This window comes from Cyphomyrmex costatus, unplaced genomic scaffold, assembly GCF_001594065.2.
Source record: "Cyphomyrmex costatus isolate MS0001 unplaced genomic scaffold, Ccosl1.0 scaffold474, whole genome shotgun sequence".
Taxonomy (NCBI): domain Eukaryota; kingdom Metazoa; phylum Arthropoda; class Insecta; order Hymenoptera; family Formicidae; genus Cyphomyrmex; species Cyphomyrmex costatus.
This window is the reverse complement of record NW_017279009.1, coordinates 428,714-453,374: the sequence shown is the minus strand read 5'-3', so window position 1 is coordinate 453,374 and position 24,661 is coordinate 428,714. Positions and strand designations below refer to the sequence as shown.

Sequence of the window (24,661 nt, the reverse complement as noted above, 5' to 3'; positions counted from 1 at the left end):
CCGACGACGAGAACGACGACGACGACAACGACGACGAGGACGACCACATCTGAGTGGAATACCGACATCGGCAGGTATCTCGTAATCGACAACATAACCGGGGAAAAGTTCGGCGACAGTTCCTGACGAGTGTATCCGTCGTCGTGCTCGATCCATTAGTGTAATTGCAATTTATTTAGTAATTACTTTAATTAGTGAGCACCCACCCGTGCTTCAAGAGGTTCGTTGGAGTTGCATCAACGGGGAGAGAAACGGGGCGGGACGCGGTGGAACACAGGATGAAGGAGGGGGAGGGGGCAGCGGCGGTAGGTAGGGTACTAACGGAATTAATTAATGAATTAGCCTTAAGGGATAAGGCGTAAAAACAAGCGGAGAATCGGGTTGAGGCGGCGCGGACGAGCGCCCGATTAAAATAAGTGGACTAAGTAAGCGAGTAACTAGCTAAGTGACGACTAACTGCCGTAACGTCGGAAAAGAAGAGCAAGGCGGATTCTCCGTGAGAATTAATGGTGCCCCCCCCCCCCCCCCCTCCCGCCCGAAATCCTTTCTTATCCGAGTCGCTTTAATACAACCGGCCGGCCTGATGCAAATTAAACTACCTTCGGAAATCCTTTATCGCACTACCACGCTTAAGAGATATTTGCGCGCAAATATTCCAGACTAACTCGATCGTTACTATAATCAACTCACGCGTTTTTTTTTTTTTTTTTCCAATAACTGTTAACTCAGAAAATGATCACGCGAAAAGATTAAGCTGAGACATTCCGTATAATGTAAGATAACGGTCGGAATAATCGAGTTCGATATTTCTACTATACAAGCAGAGTGATCATAATGGCCATGGCGTTCCGTTTTTCTTTCAATGTGAATTCAAAAAATAATCCTTTTAAATATATAATTAAAGTGATATCTCGATATATTATACTTTATAATAATTTGAGAATTATCACGTGATTCAATTATGTACTTCAATTCTGCACTATCAATGGTTCTTGCTCAGCTGCGAGATAACTTCTGTTTAGTAACTAACAACTTGACACTACCAAGGCTGCGCCTCGCGTTCTGTCGCCGCTGGAGGCTACCATGTTTTTTCTATAAACCTGGCTCTAGCTACAAATCAGTTTCACGTGACTCGCGTGGTCGGGCCGGCGACACACTCGTGCGGAAACAATGCCGCTAATGGAGAAAAATCGCCCAGGTGTGATAACGCGGTGCCTTCGTATCCGCTAATGTGCTACACGATGTGCTACAACTACCCGCGCAATTAAGCGAAACATGTCGTCGGGACGTGGAAAAAAAACACAAACTGGTGTTGTCATTAAAGAATCTTTTTCGTAGCTATAAGCATAACTAAATGTGAAACAAAAAAAAAAAGAAGAAATATTATATACGTTAAATAATGTACCGGAAGTACAGCATAATGAGACAAGGACTTAATTACATCATAACGCACAATGAGTCTCGCATAGCAAAAATTTCCCCGCGCTACATCATAAGAAAAGCCATCGAATTGACGAATGCTATTCGATCCTACTTGGCTTTCTTCGGCGATTGATCCAACTGGCGTAACAACAAGTGCGCAGAGCGATCCATCGAGATCTCACGATTGACCTGATTTTCCACAAGATTAATTCGCGTGATTCACTTTCGAAATCGTGTCTAGCCTTCTGGCACAGGGGCTTTATTTTTCTGCCCATCCTCCCCGTCAACGTGTAGATACGCGACGATCCATATAACCAGAGGGTAGGTCGACGGGAGATTCGACGTGACCGAAGGATCTCGGCGATCCTTCGAATTGGAGGCGAATCGAGAGACTGTGAAATTTTCATTCGTGCTGGCAGCAACGCCGGAATGTCGCCGCTGACCGCTCGCTGGGAATTCGCTCGTGCTCCCGCCGCCTAATAACTCGAGTAGAAGAGGGATGCTTCTCTGTGCAGATACGACTGTAACAAGGAATAATTGAATTAGAAGGACAAATGGTCTCTTCCTTTCGCCTACAGATATTTTGTCACTGTTTCTCTACGACGTTACAGCTCAAAAATATTTTATAATCTCGCGTATCCTCATCGTATACGCGTAATGCATTTTTTATACTCGCTTCTCAGATTATTTTCAATCAACCATTACGATTGCGCGCTGCGCTCTCATAAAAAACCAGAGAGAGAGAGAGAGAGAGAGAGAGAGAGAGAGAGAGAGAGAGAGAGAGAGAAAGATACGACATTTAATTAATACGCGGGACACACGTAAATTTTACTCCGTCGGGGGTCGAAGCGCAAAAACGAAACGCGGGGGAGTGGAGTTAATTAATTATTCCCTTATTACGCTACACCAGGACGAGGGAGCACAAGAGCGCGCGGGGAGTACGGGAAGAGAACGAGACTGCAGTCGTCTCATTTCTGACTACCTAGCGAAAATTTCGCTAAAGTGCTGCTCATGTGGAAATGACATAATTCGCGTGCGGCAAGGGCAATTGGCAGTAATTAAAGTGGGGCGGTGAGAGAGGGGTAGCCGGAGAGTAGCGGGGCATGAATGAAATTAAGGCGGGTAGCGAAGATGACCGTTTACATGGGTCCACGTCTGCTCGACTACGCTCTCTGTGCCGCGACAATAAAACGAATTTGCATACGGGACAACTCGCCCCCGGACGAATGTCCCGTGTCTGCGTCTCTCGAGCGGAACATTTTCCTCGGATGGACGAACGAAAGTCATCGGCGCCGCTCCCGAAAAAGCCATGTATTAAGAATTTATTAACCGCTATTCCAGCGACTCTCGCAAGTGTATCTCCAGAGCGGGTGCGTGGGATAAAATTGTGCAGCCAAGAATTTTTGCTACTAGAACGTTTTTATGTATAGATACATCGTGCGTGAATAAAATAGAGATATTGTTCCTTCTTCAGCGAGATTCATAGTTGTCCACTTTGGCTAAACGAGCTGCCTTCTGAGACTGGATACGTTCAGGATGAAATTGTCGCGTGTGACAGCAGTGGCAATGTTTAGAACGTTTAAGAGATAAAACGGACAATGCCAAAATGCAGAAACATTCGCAAGAAAAAGCGACGAATGCTGAAACGGAACGCAGTATTTTTGTGGTGAGCGGACGACGACTCGCGCGTTAGTGTGCGCGCGCGTTCGTTCGCTCACGCTATAACGTATTTGCGAGATCCGCCGTGCTGATGGACATATAATGCGACGTGTGATTGTAGGCCCGCCAATCGCGGCCGATTGTGCCCCTGAAGGCCCGCTAACTATCTCAAACTAGCCCCATTCAAGCCTCGCGACCTCTCTCTATCCACCTCTATCTGTCTATATCCATCTCTGTAGCGCGCCACCTCAGCCACTCTACCCCTTTCGCTCTCTCAACCCCGGGTCTCTTCCCGACCATCCCTCCCCGGTTGGTCCGTCTCCAAAGCGAACGCGAACGCGTTCGAGTCTACGCGCGTCGTGTCTCCGCTCCTCCGCTTTCTCCGCGTTATATGCATACGCATACATATAATATACAAATACATAGATACTTATATGTATATATCAGATATATATAGATATAATATAAGCCACACGCGTAGGGCGTACGTGGAAATTCCGAATCTATCAGCCGCCCAGACGAATGCAAATGGCATATGAAGTGCGCTTAATAAAGCCTGTACGCAACTTGCGAATCACAATTTTCTTTAGGACGTGCTGTCCGTGACGATCACGCATGGACTTCGTGCGAAAAATTCCTGGCTCTTTCGTGCGAACGACGGGATTCATCGAGATATTAAATAAATGCATCATTTAGCAGTGGCTTTTCAACGAATTCGTGTCTTGAATATAACAAATGTACGATTCGATCATTATTCTTTTCCTTTATTTTTTTCGAGGATAAGTGTTTGCATATAATCCCATATAGCCACCGAAAGAAAAAAATTATTCTTCGTGAACTTTGTCGGTAAACCAAGATAAGGTTTGACAGACATTTAAAGGATGATCATAATAATAAGTATTTTATTATTTCTATTTATTCTGTAAAAAATGCATATATGTATAATAATTTGCATTATCTATATTATTGCGATTTATATATACCTGTATATATATACCGACATATGAAAAATATCACTTCATATTTTTTTCTACATACTTAACTCATTGTATTATACATTAACATGCAATTTAATTACGTATAGTAAATTCAGTTGGTCTGATTGTTCAAAATTGAAACATATAATTTTAATAATCAGAGATCCATTTTATATATAAATTTCTATAAATGCATATTTTGAAAAAGAGGAAAAATTAGCTATAAAAACCAATAATAAAAATTGTAAATGTCTCCTAATTATCAATTCAACATATCCATGATAACAATGATATATTTGCAAAAACGTTTATTATGTTTTCTATAGGACGTTATTGTTAATTGGGTTGTGATTTTTGGCGAATAACCGATAATAAATTCGTTGATACTTGTAGATCGGTTGATATAGGCACACATCCATCTACTTCTGAACATTTTTGTTCTGGTAACCACCTGTAAATTAAGAGTGACGTTTATTTCCTTGTAATAAAAATTGTAGCAAAAGTTTCTAAATGAGTTAATTACCTATGAATCACTGGAGAGAGCAAATTCTTGTCGATCGATGAAGGATTTCGTGCACCTGTCATACAGGTGACAATCGCACCCACCACAAGTACCGCTAACGTGCCAATAGGAGCAACCCAGTGGTAAGACAACCGATATAACGGGAAGACATTGTCTTCACTGCACAACGTATGCGTTTGTTAATCCTTAGAATCAATAAATTTAATACAGATCAAATAGTAGTAGAGACTCACTTGTGCCATTCAAATTGCTTTAAGAAAGTTTGGCTCATATTTCCCTCGCACTGTGGCACTGGAAGTTTTTTCGGCACTATGATACCAGAACCAATAGCCGCATTCGCACCAAAACTGACCCATCCAGACATAATAAATCCTGCAATAGTACCAACGAAGGCACCCTGTACAAAACAGATACACACGAAACGATAGACTTTTTCATTGTTACAATTTGTTTGGAAAATAATTTATCCATCTGAGAGTTGATCATATTTGAATTTATACCTTGGAATTTGCCCACGGAAACAAGATACCCAAAGTGAAAACGCCAAAGGAAGTTCCGGCAGCGACAGCGGCTAAACTACCCGTCATCTAAATTGCAATAATAAAAATTACATTATTAATTGCAGTAATAAAAATTAAAACATTTTTAAGTTTTTATATAGATTGTGATGAAATAATAACACTGAACACTCACAACTAAAACTCCACCTAGTTTCTCGATTAAGAAAAGCAGACATAGCGCTGTTAAACCGAAAAAAATGACAAGGATTTTCACGAAAATCGTGGAACAACGATCGTTGGGCTTCATTTTAAAGCATCCTTTAACGAAGTCCTCCAGAATCACAACGGACGTCGAGTTGAAGCCTACTGATAATGAACTGCAGAAAAAGAACAATTTTCACATTTGCTCGCGACAGATCAACAACTAAATGAGCATTAAAATTGCTAATTTTCTCATCCAGCCGAATAGTTTTACGTCAGCTAAACTAAAACAACGAATAAATGAGCTTTTTGTTTTTTTTTTGTTTAAATTATAAGTACAGAAAATTGATAAAAATAATAAATTATTTATTTACTATCGACTTTACGCATAAAAAATTGTCCGCGTGTTTTGTTTCACTAATTTTATTAAATAAAATTTATTTTTAAGAAAATTTTCCTTTCCGTAAATATCGTTAACCGAATGATGTTGATTTATTTGACGAAAACATCTTAGCAAATGAATATATTTTACTTATGATAATTATATTAAGATACAAATAGTTCTACAGTGCTTCAAAAATAAATCAAATACTTATAAGTAAATTATTAATAAACTTCCGATTGTTAGTGTTTAAATAATATTTACAAAAAGACCATTTTAGACAATAACATAATAATTCAGTTAGAACGCACTTGTGTCAATGCAGTTAATTGCCTATCTTAATTTTGTTGGTAAATAAATTGACACGCGCGCGTGGACAATTTTTTATGCGTAAAGTTGATGGTAAATAAATAAAATAATTTATTATTTTTTTATTAATTTTCTGTACTTATATAATTTAAACAAAAACATAAAGCTCATTTATTCGTTGTTTTAGTTTAGCTGACGTAAACCATATTATTGACTAGAAACCGCTCATATTATATAGGCAATGTATATTTATAATATATTAATTTAATTTGTGATACCTGAGTGCTGCGCCAAAAATTCCAGAAATAAAAAGACCAGGTATTCCATGTAAATGATGGGCAATTTCCATGACATAAGCCGGCAACAATTGATCATCGGCTGTAATTAAGCCGGAAACTCTTGGATCACATTTCGGTGGCGACCACCAAGCGAGAAGGACTAATCCACACCAACAGCATGTTGAAATAAACACCATTATGCTAATGGTAAATATCACAATGGATCTGTAATTGAGATATGTAAAGATTTGCAACATTGACTACGTCTATTAATATAGATATAAATTTGAGTGATATGTGTGTATGTGCGTGTGTGTGTATATATATATATAATGTATGTATGCATAGAACGATACACGATTTATTCGGTATTTTTTTCCCGAATTGTTTACGTAATTCGTATAACAATCAAAAGAAATTGTCTTCCATGAACTTTATTAGTGAACCAAGCAAAGTCCAACGGAAGCTAAAATGATGAATGATGAGCATTTTATTGTTATTTCTTGTTGAGCATTTTATTGTATTATTATATATATCATTAAAAACTTTATTATATACATTATTATTATATGTATACATCATTAAAAACTTTTCAATGTACTGAAGAGGATCTCAAGCAGAGATCGAAACGTATATTTAATTGCAATAAAGAAATATTATCATACACATTGTCAACCAGTGTCGGCTCATATTGGCATTTTTGATTATTTATGATTTATTCTTCTGACTCTCTAACTAATACTTAATTTATTATATATATGTTATAAATTGTATTATAAGATATAATAGAGAATAAGACATACATATATACATTAAATTTATATTACGTATTATTTCTTATCATTTTATAATAAAATTAGCATGAAAGTTGCTAAAGTGATCGGTATACTCACATTTGAGATATCTTTGTGTTTTTTAATGATATGTATCGTTGCACCATAGTTTGATTGACAGCGATATACGCGGTATTATACAACCAAGAACCAAACAGTACCGTCCAAAAAGTGTGTCGCGTATACGGCGATGGATCGAAGCTGTACAATACAAAAGAATACAAGAAAATATTTAGTATGCTTGCGTGTGATATAATTTCGATAACATTCTTTGAATTCTTACTTAAAAAATTCGACACGGTTGGCATTGATGGCCCTATTCCAAATTTCAGACACTCCCATTTGATAGGTTCCTAGAGAGGCAACTGTGATAACCGCCGCTACCATCACGCCGACTTGTAATGCATCTGTCCAAACCACTGCTCGAATACCGCCCTAATAAAACATCAAAATAACGAGTGCAATATACAGTAAAATATATTTCATTTTTTATCAAGATGCTCTTGAATTTAATGCATTAATTTTCCTTAATCCGCATGTGTTTTCATACTTACATATATGCATCTGTATTTAATCAGTCACTCTTTTGCACCAACCATATCAGATTAAAAGTAAGTTAGAAATTTGATCATTATAGACGATTATTTGACTTCCTCAATCTCCCGATAAAAAACGATGTTTCCGCAGCTGTATTAACTATTTCTGAAGAATGCGATAGTGGCGAATACTTTTTCGAGCGCATGCAATTGCACACAGTCTACGGCATGCTCGCGCGTGCGCAAGCGGCATATAATAAACAAATTTGTAAAGAGCCACTCAACCACGATAAATTCTCATTAATACGAGATCCAACAAATTGCTCGGATAATTACAGGCGCGCGATCCCGCGATTAATCACTTCAGCGCCGGCTTTGTGATCCGCTGCTACGATAACATCCGCTCGACGTTCTCCGCGCCATTGTTTCCCCGCGCCATTGTCGGGCTTTCAGTTTCCGTCCATAAACATTTCCAGTACTAAGGCTCTCGCGTGAGATTCTTCGCGGCATTGTCCACTGAAAATTGTTTCCTACGGTAGACCGTGTCCGAGGAACTCCAGCCATCCCGCGGGAATTTGGCGAACGAGCCTCCCCCGGAAAATTAGCTTAGGCTTCCGACCGCCACAACCGTTTCCGTCCCCCCTGCGTATACTGTTCTTGTTTCAACATTCAAGTATAATATGACAATCTTACGATCTTTCGTTCCAGTTGTTCTTTTTATCTTAATTTACGAAGTAAGTGAAGAAGAGGAATAATAAGTTGATCAAAACTAACAAAAAAAAAACTAGGTGACACACAGCATTGCAACTTACCAGAACGGTGTAAAAAACACATACGACGCATACGATGCCTCCGATCAAGTGTATATTGATGCCGCTCACTGCAATGAATCATCGAAAGTCTTAATGGAAGTAGGTTAAAGTCTTAACATGAATAATATAGTTACATAAAATACCTTGATTTAACGCCAGTGCAGGAACATAGACTACAATGGATTGGTAAAGAATCTGAAATTTTAATTGATTCTTATTCAATTTATTTTCCGAAATTGTCATGAAAGTAGAAAACAGGCCGGATGTAGACTTACCACGTCAAAAACAAAAATTGAAGAAATAAGAATCCTTACAGTGCGATTGAATCGAATTTCCAGATACTATAAAAGAAGAGAACAGTGAAAATTGTACCCAATTATACCTTATCAGGAGGCATAATAAATGGAATTAAATAGAAAGAACTAACCTCGTAAACCGAGTTAAGTTGTAGGGTAGAAAAGACAGGAAGATATACAGTAGCGACCACGATACCGGAAAAAAGAATCGAAATAATCGTGATCCAATATTGCGTACCAAAGTTGTAGATCTCCGTCGGAGTACCCAAGATCGTCACGCCTGATATGAAACTATAGTTACGATCGGATTAAATATTCTGCATGATTAATTAATCAAGCCCGAATTACACGATAAATGAGCTACGAATCATTTTTTACGCGAAAAGAACGGTTTTAGTGAAACATTAAAAAATTTAGCTAAATACAGATCTAAAAATATAATTTTGTTGGACCATTGGAATAATTTTAAAGGAATCCCAAATACGACGAGCAATGCTACAAAAAATTTTGACATTCTATACAATTTTTTTGATGGTCCAACAAAATTAATTTTAGATCTGTATCTAGCTAAATTTTTAGATACTTTCGGCAATATCTTTTTTTTCCGTGTATGTAATGTTAATTTTTTAAATTGACATGAACATTGTTATACGGGAATATTAAAAGAGTTTTTATTCTGAATTAATACGGGAAATTTATGAGACCGATGAAAGAATGTTAAAAATGTTTAATTTTTTTGACGCTCCAACGAATTCTTTAATTCTTCTGTTACGTTTCAGATTATTTTAATTCCTCATTTTTCATTCATTCCTTATTCCCTTTTTTCATTTAATAGTCTTAAATCCTGTAGAATGACGAACCAAGCTTACCTGGCGACGAGAGAAGCGGACACGGGAAAGAGTCCTAAGCTTCTTCCTCCAAGCAGATAGTCTTGTGTGTTCGACTTTTGCGCTCTTTTAAAGTGCCATAAGCCGGCTGCGGCAGACACGAGGAGCATAAGTGCAAACACCAGCCAATCGATCCAATGGAAGTATCCTCTTTCTGATATAGCTATCATCTTTACTGAAATCAAACAGTTAAATCTATCCAATGCATTCGAAATGATGCATTATGCTTAACTAAGTTCTCAAGCACGCGTGTACCGCAATATATAATCATTATAAAATACAATTCTATTATATTCTTAGTATATCTTGATTACCATCAGTGCATTAATTTACCACCATATAACATACATATATGAATACATAATGTATTATCTGTCTCTAGTCATTTTTATTTTATAATCTATTTCTTATAAATTTTTTAATAAAAGATCTTTATATTTCAACTTCTTAATTTTTTCCTTGTAATCTTTTTATTAATCAAGCTATTAATACCACCACTAATTCGAGACAAATTGTCATTTTGTGCTGTATGCGATTTAATTACTAATCTAATGAATGTCAATTATAAGTGTCACGCGGACTGCTTGTCATGACAAAGGTTTTTGCAATAATTATGTTGATTTTTCTCTTTTTCATGTTTGATGAAACGAATAAAAAAATTATTTCAATCATTTTACTTTTAGATCTGCGTAAAAAAATTATATTGTGTATTTTTGTATACCAGTTTCAAAATTGTGAGTCATATTATCTCAGGTTACAAAGTCGGCGATATTTTTAATCCACTAGTCCTACTGCAAGGACTATCGATTGGCGCATCGCCAAAAATATTGCGGTTCTTATTCACCTTGTATAAGTCGCGTTTTGCTGCCCGTCTATCAATGTAGGTAGTAATTAAGTATCAGGTGTGATAATAAAAATATATTATAAAAGATGTACGTCACACGTCATTAATCGATCGCAAAGGATATTGCATATCGTTAATCCTCGCCATCGTTAACGTTTCCCTATTAGAGAAGCCACTGACCTGTGACTTCTTCGCACGTGCTAGTAATTTGGTCTTGTTAACGTTGAATGACAATCGTAACAGTGTTCTCAGTTTCACAGCTTTGCCATCCCTCAAATCTCGTATTTCCGTTCTACATTAATGAGCGAAGTGATTTATAATTACTCCTACATTAGATTACCGTCTAATCAGAGGAGAATGATCTAATCAAAGGGCTTTTCAACGACGGCTAAAAAGAATTGACTCAAAATTAGAGACTAAAAGTTGCTACATTATTATGAATTTCTAGTTGTTTTATTTACAGTATTTTGTAAAAACACTTTCGTAATAACACTTAAGAGTACATCCTTGAGATTATTTTAAGATGAAAATTCCAATACTAAAATGTCGAAGCTATAACTTTTAAATTATATGATAAACATTTAAAAGTTAGTGTATTATACCGCCTAAAATTTATACGTTAAAGTGTGTTACAATATAAAGTACTAGAAGAGAAAGTTTATTGTCACACCTTTTATTAATATCGATATAAATATTATGCATGCGAAGATAAAATTATTGATATTTATTATGTTAAAAAACTTTTTTCGACATTTTGGCATTTTTTAGGCTTAAAATGATCCTAGGAGCTTTTAAGCGTTTCATGGGACACTATGTGTGTGTGTGTTTCACATTCCTATTTTTATATTCCATCACATTTTGAATATTCCCATGTACGTTATTATAAAAAAATATTCTTGATGGTGTTAGGATTTATTTGACAGTATTTCTAGTCACATGGAATTACGAGTTCAAAGTTCTGTTATTTTCCGATCAATCAGGGTCAATTGCCAAGTTGCAAGCGTTAACAAGCGGAAAGTCCATTGGTAAACCGATTGTGAGACCATGTCGGTTTTCATTACCGTTCTCAGAGCAATTTGCATTGCTAATTAATATTCAAATCAACAAGGCTATTCAATTCTGTGTTAAATTTTTCAGAAACTACTTGCACATTTGTCAATTTTGCGAAATGTAATCGCCACGCTTTTATGAAAGTAGCCAAAATAGCATTTCATGAACAATAATTTGGCTCGGCAGATCTATGATGGGGAAAGCTACAATTGGACTGATCTCTCGCGCGTTATCATTCTATATATAAAGTCCGGCAGTCACGTCCATCAACGTCAAAATAATGGAATTCGATAATAATGAAATTCAATAATAAAAATCCAAAAAAAAAAAACACGAAAGGTTTAGAAGTTGAATTAAGGATTTTTTATCAAATTCGAAATTTTTCAACCCCATTTTGATTGGAGTACTTCTTACTATCATGATTATTTATAGAGTATAGCATGTGCTGAATGAATGTAATTAATCGCATCAACAGTGGATAATTCGCATTTACCGACCATTATATGCACACTCAAATAGTCGACGGACGATACATGCTTCTGTTGTTATTAATAGTCATTCCTTATATTTAGTACACTTAATTACGTGATTCACGAGGACATTCGCGAAAATGTCCCGCAGTAAGATTTCGAATACTACAGATACAATGATACAGCGATGCCACGGATTTTCCTTAATCAACAATCGGTAAGAGCTGCGTGATGTATCCGTGTAATCTTCTGCTTTTGTCAGATTTTCCTTTTTCTAAATTTTTCTTGTTGGTCCGTTTTCCTTTTATATAATAAAAACACACAACTGATGATTTTTAAGAATTGCAATCGTAATTGAAGAAACATAAAAAATTCTTTTATCTTTAGCAATCACGAAGAATGGATTTTATAGCTGCTTTATCGCGAATACGCGTATAGTACTCGAAGTGTCATATGACAGGTAGTATCTAAAATTCAATCGTCCTATTTTTACCGAAGATTTTCAAGTGGACTATATCTGCTTTTGCAGCATCTCTCACAAACTGTACTGACAATCTGGATTGACTTTTCGTGCTGCAGTTTGGGAGACAGGCTGACAAAAACCTCTGAATCATATATCCAACCGGTTTGGTAGCAAAAGAGAAATTAAATCTACACTGATATTCAACGTTAAATGTTATACATGCACGCTGCATTGAAAGAATTAAAAAAATGATCCTGTTCGCCCTCTCTATAGTCTCATTTCGACAAAAGAATTATGTTATTTGATTTTTTTTTAAATGTATACTTGAAATTGACGCATTACTTACCTTGGAGTGCAAATTAAAACTCGAAACTATTTCATTCCAGTCTGATTCTAGATTTCTGTTATACCAGGTACAGCTACACTGTGTGGCGGTGATTTCAAACAGCGCAACTTTTTTTCCTTTAATCAAAGTGATTGCGTTTTTTTTTTTTTTTTTTTCAAACAATATCGGTACTTCTTCTGTTCTCCTACTTCTTTCGTTCTCTTTCTCTCCTTCTTTCTCCGTTTCCTTCAAGTCATAAATCTTTTTTATTGATTATTTACAAATTACATCATCAATATAATCATATAGCCTCCGTCGTCTCGGACGAACAGAATCAATGGAGGGGAAGGGAGCCAAAGTTTTCAAATTGCTGTTAAAAAATTTGCCGACTGAATATCAAAATCTCTCACGCGATAGATTCCTGTCGGGAACTTTTGACCGTTTGATTCTTCATGAGACACATGGCGCGATATTTCACCGCGCGATGACGCCAAGAGTACGTGTTCCTAGTGTTTCTCAACAACGATGACATATGCTCTCCACTGTCCTTGCTTTTCAATAGCGTAGATATCAACCGGCCATCATACGCGAGTAGACGCGAGCAAAATGGGACGTGTTCGTAAGCGACGACCGCGATCGACTGAGCCGCGATTCGACAGTCTCGACACCGTAGCGACGATTACGTAGCGAGACACAAATCACGCGTACTTTCGCTAAAAAAAGGCACCATTGACAGTAGCACAGTCAGTGCGTACAGTCGAGGCACGACAGCTCGCAACGATTTAAAGCGTTATCGATCAAGAGACTGACTCAGGAATTTTACTTGAAGTTATTAAGCCGATAGTCATAATCGGTTCTCACTTTAAGACCATTTAAGTAATGTCTTCAAATTCTAGTACGACTCTGTCTAATTATGCCTTACATATGATATCTTAAGACTGTAATTAAGACGGTTTTAAATATAAGAACCGGTAAATACCGGCCTAAAGCTCGTGTCACACTATACGCATTGGAGACTGAGAATTGATATTGCGAATCGAAAAATTTAGTCGATTAGAACGAAACTGATTAAAATTAATTATCCGACTGGGGTCGAATTCTAATCTCTAATGCGAAATTCTTGTAGCGTTTTTGACCGTAGTGGCTTTGAATCGACATGAGTTGAATGACGTCACACGCTTTACCATTAAGTATGTAACATCATTAATCCAATAACCCAAGTCAGTTCAAACATGAGCTGGGCTACGGTCGAGAATGCTATTAGTCTCCAATATGTAGTATAATATGGGCTTAAAACTCTCCGCAACCATATTAGGTATGTGATGTCATTGCGAGAGATCGATTAAAAAGTCCGATTTTTATATTTCGTATATATTGAAAAATCGAACAGATTTTATAGATTGAAACATAAATTAGTTTTATGTGTATACCATATGGTGATATAGAGTGGCATGAATTTTACTGTTCCACATATACCTATTAATAAATGCATAATTCCTACTAACAGAAAAGATATGGTATACAGTTGGTAAAAGAGGAATTTTTTTGTTATCGTAAAAATTTCCGAAATATATGAATCATGTATTGTTAAAGGGCTACTTAAATAAAATGAGTGATGTATAATATATCGCTTATCTTGAGAAAACATTGAAAACATGGAAAAATTGTTATCAGACAATAAACCCAAAAAATCTTGCTAAGTAAGATATCAAGATGATTACTGGAATTAAGTAATAAAAGACTGTATTATTAGTGCAAACACACATATAACTTGATAAACATGTTCATTATTCCAAGTTATAGAATTAGGAACTAACAATCATTTTGTATCGGATTTTTCGTCGCTCGTCAAGCGTTTCAAAGTCATTATACAAATTATATATAATGTTTCAATAACAATATAGTCCTTATTACTTAATTTCCAAGTTTTTTAATATTTGTCTTACTTAACTTTTTTTCAGTAAAATGTCAAAATTTAATTTCTTTAATTATAATTTCTTTTATATTAACACACAAGTGATTTCATTTTCTCTGATCAACCATTCATCTCACATCAACTTTACTTTTTATTTTTCTATTTATTTTTTTATATTTATTTTTAAATTTAATTTTATATTATATTCTTAACAAAACCGTTGCGCTCATACTTAATGATTTGCTGCGTTAGTTTTTGTATTTTTCAAGAGAGCCTGAATACAAGGCTGAAACATGTTTGTTAAATGTGTGTACATGAACAATATATTTTATATTTGTAGCGTTAACTTTAAAATTTTTTATATTTTAAATTTTATACTAATATATTTGCGTTTAAAAAGATGTCTTTTGTTATTACAATTTGACTCTCATTTACCTTTGTATCGGTTTGTTATATTTGAATATCGAGTCTTGTAATTTTTCATTATTTCTTTTATATTCCCGATATTTCTCCACGATGCATAATTTGTATTATATGTATTTCTTGAAACTTCATGTTAACTAAGAAACAATTAAAATTTAACATCCTTTTTTGCAACTATTTATTAGTATAAATGAACCGAAATAAGCTTTGATAGAAAATTGTTTTACGAAAAAGTATAGAAATACTTATACATAATTTATATACGTAGATATTATATATATATATACGTAAATATTCGTAATGGGACGTAAAATGAGGTTTGTTTTATTTCTTGGAAATTAGGTTTTAGTAGATATTCGTCGTAGTAGATATTTAGTAGATATCGATATAAGATACGAAAAAATTTATAAAATACACACTTATAATTAGGATTGACAAAGATTAATGTTTTTTTTTTTAAACATGTTTTTAATGCTTCAAATACGCTTTAAATTGTATTATAAAAAAACATACTTAAAACAATTATACAATGTGCTTTTTGTTTTCTGTTTTTTGCTGTTTGTCTCTTGCCTTTTTGATCAAGAAGACAAGAGACAAACATCAAGAAACAGGAAACAAAAAGTACATTTTTTTACCAACCCTGTTTATAATGTGACATCAGAGAGAACGTATACGGGAAGGGCGAAGGATTTCTTGATTTTTTTTTTAAACAAACAACATTATTTTACATCCTACTACGAATATCTACGAAAAACTAAGAATTTCTAAGATTTTGTTCTAAGATCTTCCATCTATTTATATATAATTTTTTTCCGCCAAGAAGTATGTACTAGCTCGCAGATTTCATATAATTATGTGGCAGAATTATTAACTAGGAATCTTGATTGGTAGATCAGGTACATCAAGAATTATTTGATTATAATAGTGTCATTATGATATACAGAAAAAATGTTACGGTTGCCACAACCGGAAATAATGATAACTTCCGTCCATCAATACATTTGATTGTGATAACCTTAAGATGAATTATCACAGTCACAGTTCTTATAATCAAAAAATGTATTGAGAAATGAGCGATACATTTGATCGTAGTAACCGTAGTTTTCTATGTAGGAATGATACTTAGTGGGGGACAAAAGATCGAGGATCAAAAAAGGTATAATATATATTACGCGTCCGATAAATATTCTATTAAATATTCACTTTATCTATTTAGACCTGCTCTCTCTGATGGTTTTTTTCTGTATCAAATTTTTTTTAAATAAATCAGAAGTCATTTTATCGTTATCCCTAATTAATTTCACATCCAGAAAACTTAATTATTATCTATTTCTTTTTCTACAGTAAATGTAGACGTTCATGTAGTTAGTTAAACACCTTCGCAATTTCATCTACTTTTCCCTTGAGAACTGACAGTAAAATATCGTCTATAGATACGTATATAAAAAAAGAACGACATTTTAAAAGTAAATTTTTTAATTGCTACTTCTAAACTTTCACCTATCAAATCTCTTTAGCCATTTAAATACAAATTAAATGCATTACGTCAATTTAATTTCTTTTCGTGTTATTTCTTGAATTTTAACTGCACACTGTTAATGTTTTAACATGTTAATATCAATTTGAAAAATAATTCTAATTATTATTTTGAATGAACATTTTCTTTATTAATATTATAAATGTATAATAATACAATTACGCTTAGTTCAATTCACAATATATCGATAAACGAAAGTTTCTTTATTTCTTTTTTATGATGAAATAATGAGAATTACATACTGCTAATGAAAATTGAGAGCTAATAATCATTATGCTTAATTTGCAAACGCGAAATTCTTTATATTACACAACACGCAACATCATCGAAGTGGAATGTAATCTTTTATATATAAAACTGCTATGTATAATTGTGTCCAATATTGTAATTACCAAAGTCATTCGCGTAAGCTTTTCATGTTTTATTTGTTCAATTACGAACAAATTTCAATTACAACCGCGTGAGCATTGTGTGCGTGTTTCTGTATAAAATATATCTATATAAATTTATATTTTTATACTTGTGTTCCAAACTTGCACCAAGTGCGAATATTGCACTATGAAAAATAGTAGAATTGTTTATCTACAAATTATGTACATACACGCATATTTTTTTCTTCTCAAGCGATCAATATTTGTTTTAATATGTTGATATATATTAAAATTGTCCATGAAACTATTCGTCATTAATAAATATATATATATATATATATATATAAAGACAATACAGTTATTATAGAAATAATTATTAATGAATATCAAACGTGATTAATATCTTCATTGACAATAAATAATGATCGCCAGAGCGCTGTTTCTTGTTCCACAGAGAAAAAGTTGACTGCACAGAGTGAACAATTAAGCGAATAATAATCAGATATATATTTATATTTTCACATTACATTTTCATACATAATATATAAATAAAGAAAAGAAAAAAAAAAGGAAGTACACATACGACGACATAAAATACAAAATGCACATGGGGACAAGTAATTTATGTGTATTCACAGGTACATTATCGATCCTTAAATATAAAAATTGTCAGCTCTTAACGTGGAACAAGATCAGTAACAAAAGTTACATAGAAAAAACTTTGATACAGTCTGTAATCGATAAAAGATAGTTCATCACAGTTTGTGTTGTCTTCCTTCGCCAAAGAGCCATAGGCAAACTCTATCGACTATATACGTGGAGACAAAATCCGCGACTAGTACTTGAACCAGTATCGTACGGAACTGTAACACGCAAATATTATAAATATGTGACAAATAGATTTTAACGGCAAATAAATTGTATTAGGTTTAGTTATACATATATTTTTGCGCATGAAACTTACTTGGCTTGGAAAGTCTACAATCTCGAACTGCACCGCGAAATCTGGTAAGAATCCACAAACCAGCAATAAAATAACGGAAAAATTGCCCACAAGACTGTACAAGAGAGTTCTATTATGTCTTAAACTTTCCATGTATGGCTGGCCCTGTCAGAACATAATATAATTAGCGTTTGTTGTATAATGATATTGCATCTTTTAACTGAGTGCTAGAATATAATAGATAACTTACTCGATAATTTATAGCGAAAGTAGAAACCTGAAAAGACATTGCAACTATGTATACAGTACTGTTAATTAAATTTGCCTCAAACGGCTCTTCCTCCATACTGTCATTTTGTTTTGATGAATTCACTTCACTGGTAGTGTTAAAGATGGCTGCCAATTTATTGTCCCTATAAAAGAAATAATTTGAAGAACATGGTCGGGAGAGAATGATTCCAATTAAACTTACAATAGACACAACTTACTTCGGTGATAAAATGGTGGCTTCTTTCACCAAATAAACGAGACAGGTGAAATGTACAGAAAATTGCAATAATACAGTTACAATGGTGTACAAATTAAAGATATTTGGTAGCGGTCTTTGCTGTGAGAGACTTTTCAGCGGTTTTGATCGTGAAATAAAAAGGAAACATGCCGCCAGAAGGATACCCTGCAAAGTCGCCTGCGCGTCACTAAATTTAACTCCATCCAGATACAACACTGACTGGCTATAGGCGAGTATCAGTGCATTCAGCGCCAGTATTTTGAACATTTGCAGGGTGGTGACCAGCGTGCAGCGCCCCTGTTTGATCACGTGACATACTGCAAGTATATAAATATTTGTGTTTCCGAGGGGAATAAATAAATTTAACAATATATCCCGTGATCCTTACTGCATTGAATGGATGACATTTTGCTAGTAAAGGGAGCCGCGATGGAAGCGTCGCCAAGTTTTACGATCGTGGATTGCTCTTGTACCTCGTTATCAAGGTCCTTCAAAATCTTCTGCAACTTTGTGCGAGAGCCCCCCGGTGCAACTCTCGAATTATTTCTTGGCCCGTTATTCATGAGTGACATCAAAGTATCGTTCCTTGGGTCTTCTCGCTTTTCAGTAACCACTCTCTCGGGTGGACTGGACAGAATTGCGACACCTACCAAAAAAAAAAAAAACAAGTACATCCAAATTTTACTGCACTCTCTTCATTACTTACCCACTTGTGCGTGTTTCAAAGCTCCGACATCATTCGTTCCGTCACCGCACATCAACGTCGTATAACCTAAAGATCGTAGTGATACAACAATGAATTCTTTTTGCTTCGGTATACATCGCGCGAATATTACGACGTGCGGCAAGAGATTCCTAAGAAGTTCCCGTTGTTTTTCTTTCAGATACGATAAGCCCTAGAAAATTTCAGTATGCAGTAACAAACGATCGAATTCTAATAGAAAAAAATTGACATTTTTTAATTTACGTACTTCACCCGTTACACAAAGCGCGTATTCTTTCCAAATTTCTTTGCGCGACTCAATATTTTTCACGCTTAGAGGAAGAAGTATCTTTTTGTCTATACTCTCCCACAACCATTCGTCATTAATCTTAGTTAGTATAAGTGTGCTAGGTTTTTTCGTGAAATGTAGCTCGCGACTTACATGACAAGCCGTCAAAGGATTATCACCCGTTATCATCACGACCTAAATAAATATATTAAACTCGTTCAGTTTTTGATAATTTTATATAAATTTTTTTTAGATTTCTAAAAAAGATTATTAACGACGTTTCGACAAGCGTCATACCGAGTGTGATGAATTGACGATTTCTTTAATAACAGCTTTCGAGTCAGACTTAAGAGGACAGCTGATGATGACAAATCCCGCAAATGTGAGATTATTCTCTAACTTTTCACGAGTTAATTCTCTTAATTCTTGAGAGGAGAAGTTACCAGTAAGTTTTCGATACCCCAAAGCGAGAACTCTTGCACCGCGTCGTGAAAGAGACAAGTAGATTGAATCGTAATTTTCTGGCACAGAAGATAACTGAAATGAAACAAATTATATTACAAAACACATAAAAATCAATCAAAATTGTGGAAAAGTGTTATTTTGTGCTCACCATATTTTTCAGTGTTTCTGGCGCGCCTTTTACCGTAGCTATGTAATGCACGTCTGAAGCTCCAGAAAGAGTATATCCAGCCACAACACACATTCTTTTCAAAGCTGATGAAAAATGATATCTCTGTAGAATTTTCAATGCGGGAAATTTGCCCTTTTTAGGAATTACAGAATCACCTAAATAAAACATTAGCATGTGAAACAATGTATTAATATTTTTATATTATATTTTATTTGCGAATTTATACCTACCTTTCGTGAGATTCCAATTGATAGCTTTGAGAGTAGCTTTTTCTAGTGGATCCCCAACGATTCCATCGTCTAATTGGACAAGAGAATGACATGTGGCGAGCACTTGAATACTTTCCAAAGATGCATCTGATATTTGGATCACGTCTGGCTTACCACTTAAAAAGTAAAAGATTGAAAATTATATTTTCTAATAGAACGAAAGAATACTCAAAAATAATAAAACAAATAGTAGTTTCTTACTTCATACCCGAGATACCCTCTACAACCAAATTATCACTGGTAAGTGTACCGGTTTTATCAAAACAACAAATATCAACTTTGCCGGCAAATGGAATTCTAAACGGTTCCGTACAGAATACACCTGCAAACAGGCATAATAATTTTAATGCGTAACATAGGATTAAAACTGTATCACACATGTATTTCTTATTGAAATTATTTTTGACCCAGGTTTTATAAATCTCTATCAAATTTTTTATATTACTTTCAAATATATAATACAGAAAATCTGTAATTTTTTAATAATTATTTTGGTACATCCTTAAGTTTTCGTTAAAGTGAATCTGTTTTAAATACCTAATTTAGATAGAGCTACTAGAGATGCATTTACAGCCAGAGATAATTCTATAGGTAGCTCTGGTGGTATAACAGACGTCAAAATTAATGTGCACTCCAAAAATAATTTATACTTGTTTCTCGTGGGATCCTCGCTGCCTAAAATCGAAATTTGTACATGTAAATATTCATCATAGTCCCTATTTTTACATAATAAGTATATATAAGATCAAATTACCTTTTATCCAAACATACAAGGCAGCAGCAATTGCAAATATAAGCAAGAATAGAATGAAGCCGAAAGTTTCTAAATTATTAGCTGTAACGCGTTTAACGCCAAATAATATTGTTCTTAAAAGTTTCCCCTGTGACGTGGAAAAGCCAGTACGTAATACATAGGCAATGCATCCATTATCGGTCGCTGTAATATCACGCATTAATGTCGTAAATAAATAATAATAAAGTGAATGAGAACGTTAAGTAAAAATTAAAATTACTATTAATAATACCTCGAAGACCGGGAGTAGTTTTGCTAGGAGGTGTATGCTGTACAACTTTTGTACCACCAAAAAGCACATGAAGTTTATCATCTCCTTCGATATCTATAACTCTACTTCTATCAATATCTTCTATAGGTTCTTTCATTTGAGGTACAGATTCACCTAGACATTTTTCTCTCTTAGTTGCTATGATCTATGTCTGTGATTTAAACATATTACTAGTTTGTTTAAAGTACCTGTTAACATGCTTTCGTCAACCACACAGGGGCCTCGCAAAAGCAACATATCGCATGGCACTAAATTATCATGTTGAGGCCTTGTAATAGAGACAACATCTCCAGGAACTAGTTGATCTGTAAATAATGAGCGCCATCGCCTATTTCTGTATACCTAAAAGAAAAAAAAAAAATAAGCATAAACGAAACTGGCAAGAAATAAGTAAATTACAAGCAGACAGTATTCGTATTCGTACCATTATCATGTAAGGTTTATTGCCCATTTTACGAATCTCGGCCATATTTCTTAATTGCTGTTGTACCAGAGTACACTCAAACATGATAAGCATGATTAATGTAAAGATACTATAATACCAATATCTATCTAAGCACCATAGTGCCACACAGAATACTTGAAAGACGAAAAACGGAGCAACAGCGCGCTCCTTAAAGAGCTCCCAGAATTCTGGTACAACCATGTCCAATCTAGAGTAAAAAAAAAAAACAATATTTTCAGTTATGTGAAAGGTACCTTGCAAAAAAACGTTTGATGCAAGAGTCGCACTATACTTGTTTTTTCCATATTTTTCTTCTGCTTTCTTAATTTCGTTTTGATCCAGATATCCTTTCCATTCGGAATAATATTTCACGGAATAATCGATTGGGAACTGCAACCCTCTAAATGAGTTTTTATCTGGATCCCAGTAATATTTTGTCTTTTGAAAAATGAACCAAGGTTCCTGCTCATCCGTATGATGTAATGTAATCAGTTCTGAGCTGCCATTGTTTGGAGTAGGAACTACTTTAACTATACTGGCTTTGTACGGATTTTCCTCCTGAAATTTCATTTCAGAATAGAAGAAAAGAATATCGCAAGACAAAACTGAAGTGAGATTCCACGCTCAGTTCATCTTTCGCGATGTTCGAATGTACCGCCGAAGTATCACGTGATACCGACTCTAGCAGACGACCAGCCGTTCGAATGGCTGCCAAGTTATGGAACATATCGGGGCCACGAAGAGCCACGTGCCTGTTATTTGAGGCAAATTGAAGGCAGCTGTCACTTACCGAGCTGAAGCTTATGAACGTATGGATGTGCACCGACCATTGACAGCATAGGCACAGGAAAATCTGCAGCACGCCAATCACCGCGATGCCTGCCAAGCCCGCGTCATAGTACTCGTCAACACCATAAACGAAGATCCAACAGTATATCCACAGTGATTGCAGCATCACAAAAGGCAGGAAGTAACCGTTGAACATCCATTTTCGTTGATTGTACAGACTGACAGATTGCACGAGATCGTCTACTCGTGACGGGGTCACCGCCATGATTACACCGACGATTTAACAAGTCGTCACAACGGGTGAAAAACGTTTTAACGTCCGATAAACCTTAAGCACCATTCACATCGAGAGATTCACGCACACGATCCATTAACACGAGCTGGGTGATCGTGTTCCGTATATGCGGAGATTAATGGAGAATGGAACGAGCCACCTGCGCCGCAGGGTTAGGTTAAAAGTTGGAATGGATAAGAAGTATGCCAGCAGCTCTAATGCGGCAGATACGGCATACGGCAGGGCTTAGCAATCCTAGTACAAGTATTTCTCCGTAGATAACGCAGTCTCATACTAAAATACGAGCATGGACTTCAAGCGCCATCATGAGTACCGCAAGTGCAGCTCCAATCTAAAAATGATCATGGCTGTAAAAGCGCTATATTCGGATGTATTCATGTAGCTTTGTCTTTCGAAATTATAGGAAATTTTCCGTATCGAATGATTCATCTTTATATTCTAGTCGTAATCTATCTACAACAAACACAAATAATTTAAATCCTCATATTTTATGAGAATGTTGCAGCATTTTTAATGTTTCAAAAATTATCGATTATTCAAATATTAGCGATAAAGTTTCAAATAAAAACTCTAGATAACAATAAGATATAATTATATGTAATGATTTGTCTCTCCCCCCTTTTCCAATTATAAGACTATTTTTATAATTTTAGATTACTATAAATGCCTTGTAAGTAATAAGGAAACTTAATTTCAGATTATTACATATTTAAACCAAATATATTTTTCAAAAATACTTTCTTATAATATGTTCTTTTCTTAACTTTATTTCCCATATCACCTATTTTAAAATCGGAATGATCGAAATATAAGTATGAGTTACTTTCGCTAAACCTTTAAATATTCGGCATTGTTATTTTACAGCGAGTGTGTGTGATCTGAAATTTTCACTAAAGGCAATCTATCTTCTTAAGAAGTTATAGTGAAAGACACGTACGATGCCTCATATAAAAGAAAAGAAATTTTAGCGATTTCTGTCTACTAAACACTCAGCTTCAATATAAAGAAATAGCATTTCTCTTTCTCTTTCCTGACGCACTAGCTCCGTCACATAATCAAGATGTATCCGTGTCATCCGAAGAAAAAACTTAGTTCACGTTGTCATAAGGTCGATGAATCCCTCGCCGCACGTATTCCAGTGAAAGTATGTGTCCGCCTACCCCACCCTGAGCACCGCAGAACTCGTGCACGTTGCCCGAGGAAGGGGCCAACACGCACAGGTATACCTACGTATCCCGCACGTTGCTAGGTAGACTCGCGGCGCGTAGAACCGAATCGCGCCAGTATCTGGACCCAGTGTCGTGGACACTTTCGAATCACGTTAGCCAAAAGTGGAAAGACGTCCATTATGGTTGACCATACTCTATCATAGTCGGTGCGACAACGAGTCACGCATTGCAACAACAATAGCATCTATAAAGGAGACGGGTGATCAGTCCCGAATTGTGGATTGAAATTTGCCTTCTTTCGGCTTAAAGTCCGCAAAGTCGACGCGCGGATCGAGATTCGGCCAACGAACACAAGCTGTCGTTTATCTGAAAAATTCGTAGGTATAATATATATCGAGCGCGAAACTCGACACCCGATTTTGTCCTTAACGGGGTTTTTTTTTTTTTGTCTCTTATGATCATCCTCTGGACAGTGATTCTGAGTCGGGTCGGGTTATCGTTTATCAGCGGTGACATTGGCACGGCGATTGATCAGCACGC

General features: G+C 35.5%; 2 protein-coding genes across 2 annotated transcripts; both read right to left on the bottom strand.

Annotated features, from left to right (window-relative positions):
- Window positions 1-4,389: 4,389 nt before the first annotated feature.
- Window positions 4,390-12,991, bottom strand: LOC108777903 (sodium-coupled monocarboxylate transporter 1). The gene is made up of 14 exons (XM_018544899.1): window positions 12,789-12,991; window positions 9,598-9,790; window positions 8,860-9,019; window positions 8,708-8,773; window positions 8,576-8,627; window positions 8,433-8,500; window positions 7,368-7,519; window positions 7,145-7,285; window positions 6,252-6,476; window positions 5,275-5,458; window positions 5,082-5,168; window positions 4,815-4,978; window positions 4,582-4,740; window positions 4,390-4,509 (listed from the first exon to the last, which is right to left on the bottom strand). Exons 2-14 carry the CDS (start codon window positions 9,783-9,785, stop codon window positions 4,395-4,397), a joined length of 1,761 nt encoding a protein of 586 aa, XP_018400401.1. The 5' UTR covers window positions 9,786-9,790; window positions 12,789-12,991; the 3' UTR covers window positions 4,390-4,394.
- A 4,637-nt stretch (window positions 12,992-17,628) lies between these two features.
- LOC108777915 (manganese-transporting ATPase 13A1) lies at window positions 17,629-23,410 on the bottom strand. Its single transcript, XM_018544912.1, has 18 exons — window positions 22,659-23,410; window positions 22,161-22,426; window positions 21,848-22,076; window positions 21,612-21,765; window positions 21,385-21,537; window positions 21,114-21,296; window positions 20,897-21,034; window positions 20,561-20,681; window positions 20,321-20,475; window positions 20,070-20,245; window positions 19,754-19,993; window positions 19,436-19,651; window positions 19,171-19,360; window positions 18,853-19,110; window positions 18,445-18,781; window positions 18,207-18,369; window positions 17,978-18,121; window positions 17,629-17,876 (listed from the first exon to the last, which is right to left on the bottom strand). Exons 1-18 carry the CDS (start codon window positions 22,920-22,922, stop codon window positions 17,769-17,771), a joined length of 3,495 nt encoding a protein of 1,164 aa, XP_018400414.1. The 5' UTR covers window positions 22,923-23,410; the 3' UTR covers window positions 17,629-17,768.
- Between the last annotated feature and the right edge of the window lie 1,251 nt (window positions 23,411-24,661).

Coding starts and splice junctions, on each gene's coding strand:
- LOC108777915 (XM_018544912.1), bottom strand. CDS start 22,922: ATGGCGGTGACCCCGTCACGAGTAGACGATCTCGTGCAATCTGTCAGT. Junction 21,035..21,113: donor CTTGTATGTTTGGATAAAAG/GTAATTTGATCT, acceptor TTTCGATTTTAG/GCAGCGAGGATCCCACGAGA. Junction 19,111..19,170: donor TTTGAAACACGCACAAGTGG/GTAAGTAATGAA, acceptor TTTTTTTGGTAG/GTGTCGCAATTCTGTCCAGT.
- LOC108777903 (XM_018544899.1), bottom strand. CDS start 9,785: ATGATAGCTATATCAGAAAGAGGATACTTCCATTGGATCGATTGGCTG. Junction 9,020..9,597: donor TCCGCTTCTCTCGTCGCCAG/GTAAGCTTGGTT, acceptor TCGTAACTATAG/TTTCATATCAGGCGTGACGA. Junction 8,501..8,575: donor TGCACTGGCGTTAAATCAAG/GTATTTTATGTA, acceptor GATTCATTGCAG/TGAGCGGCATCAATATACAC.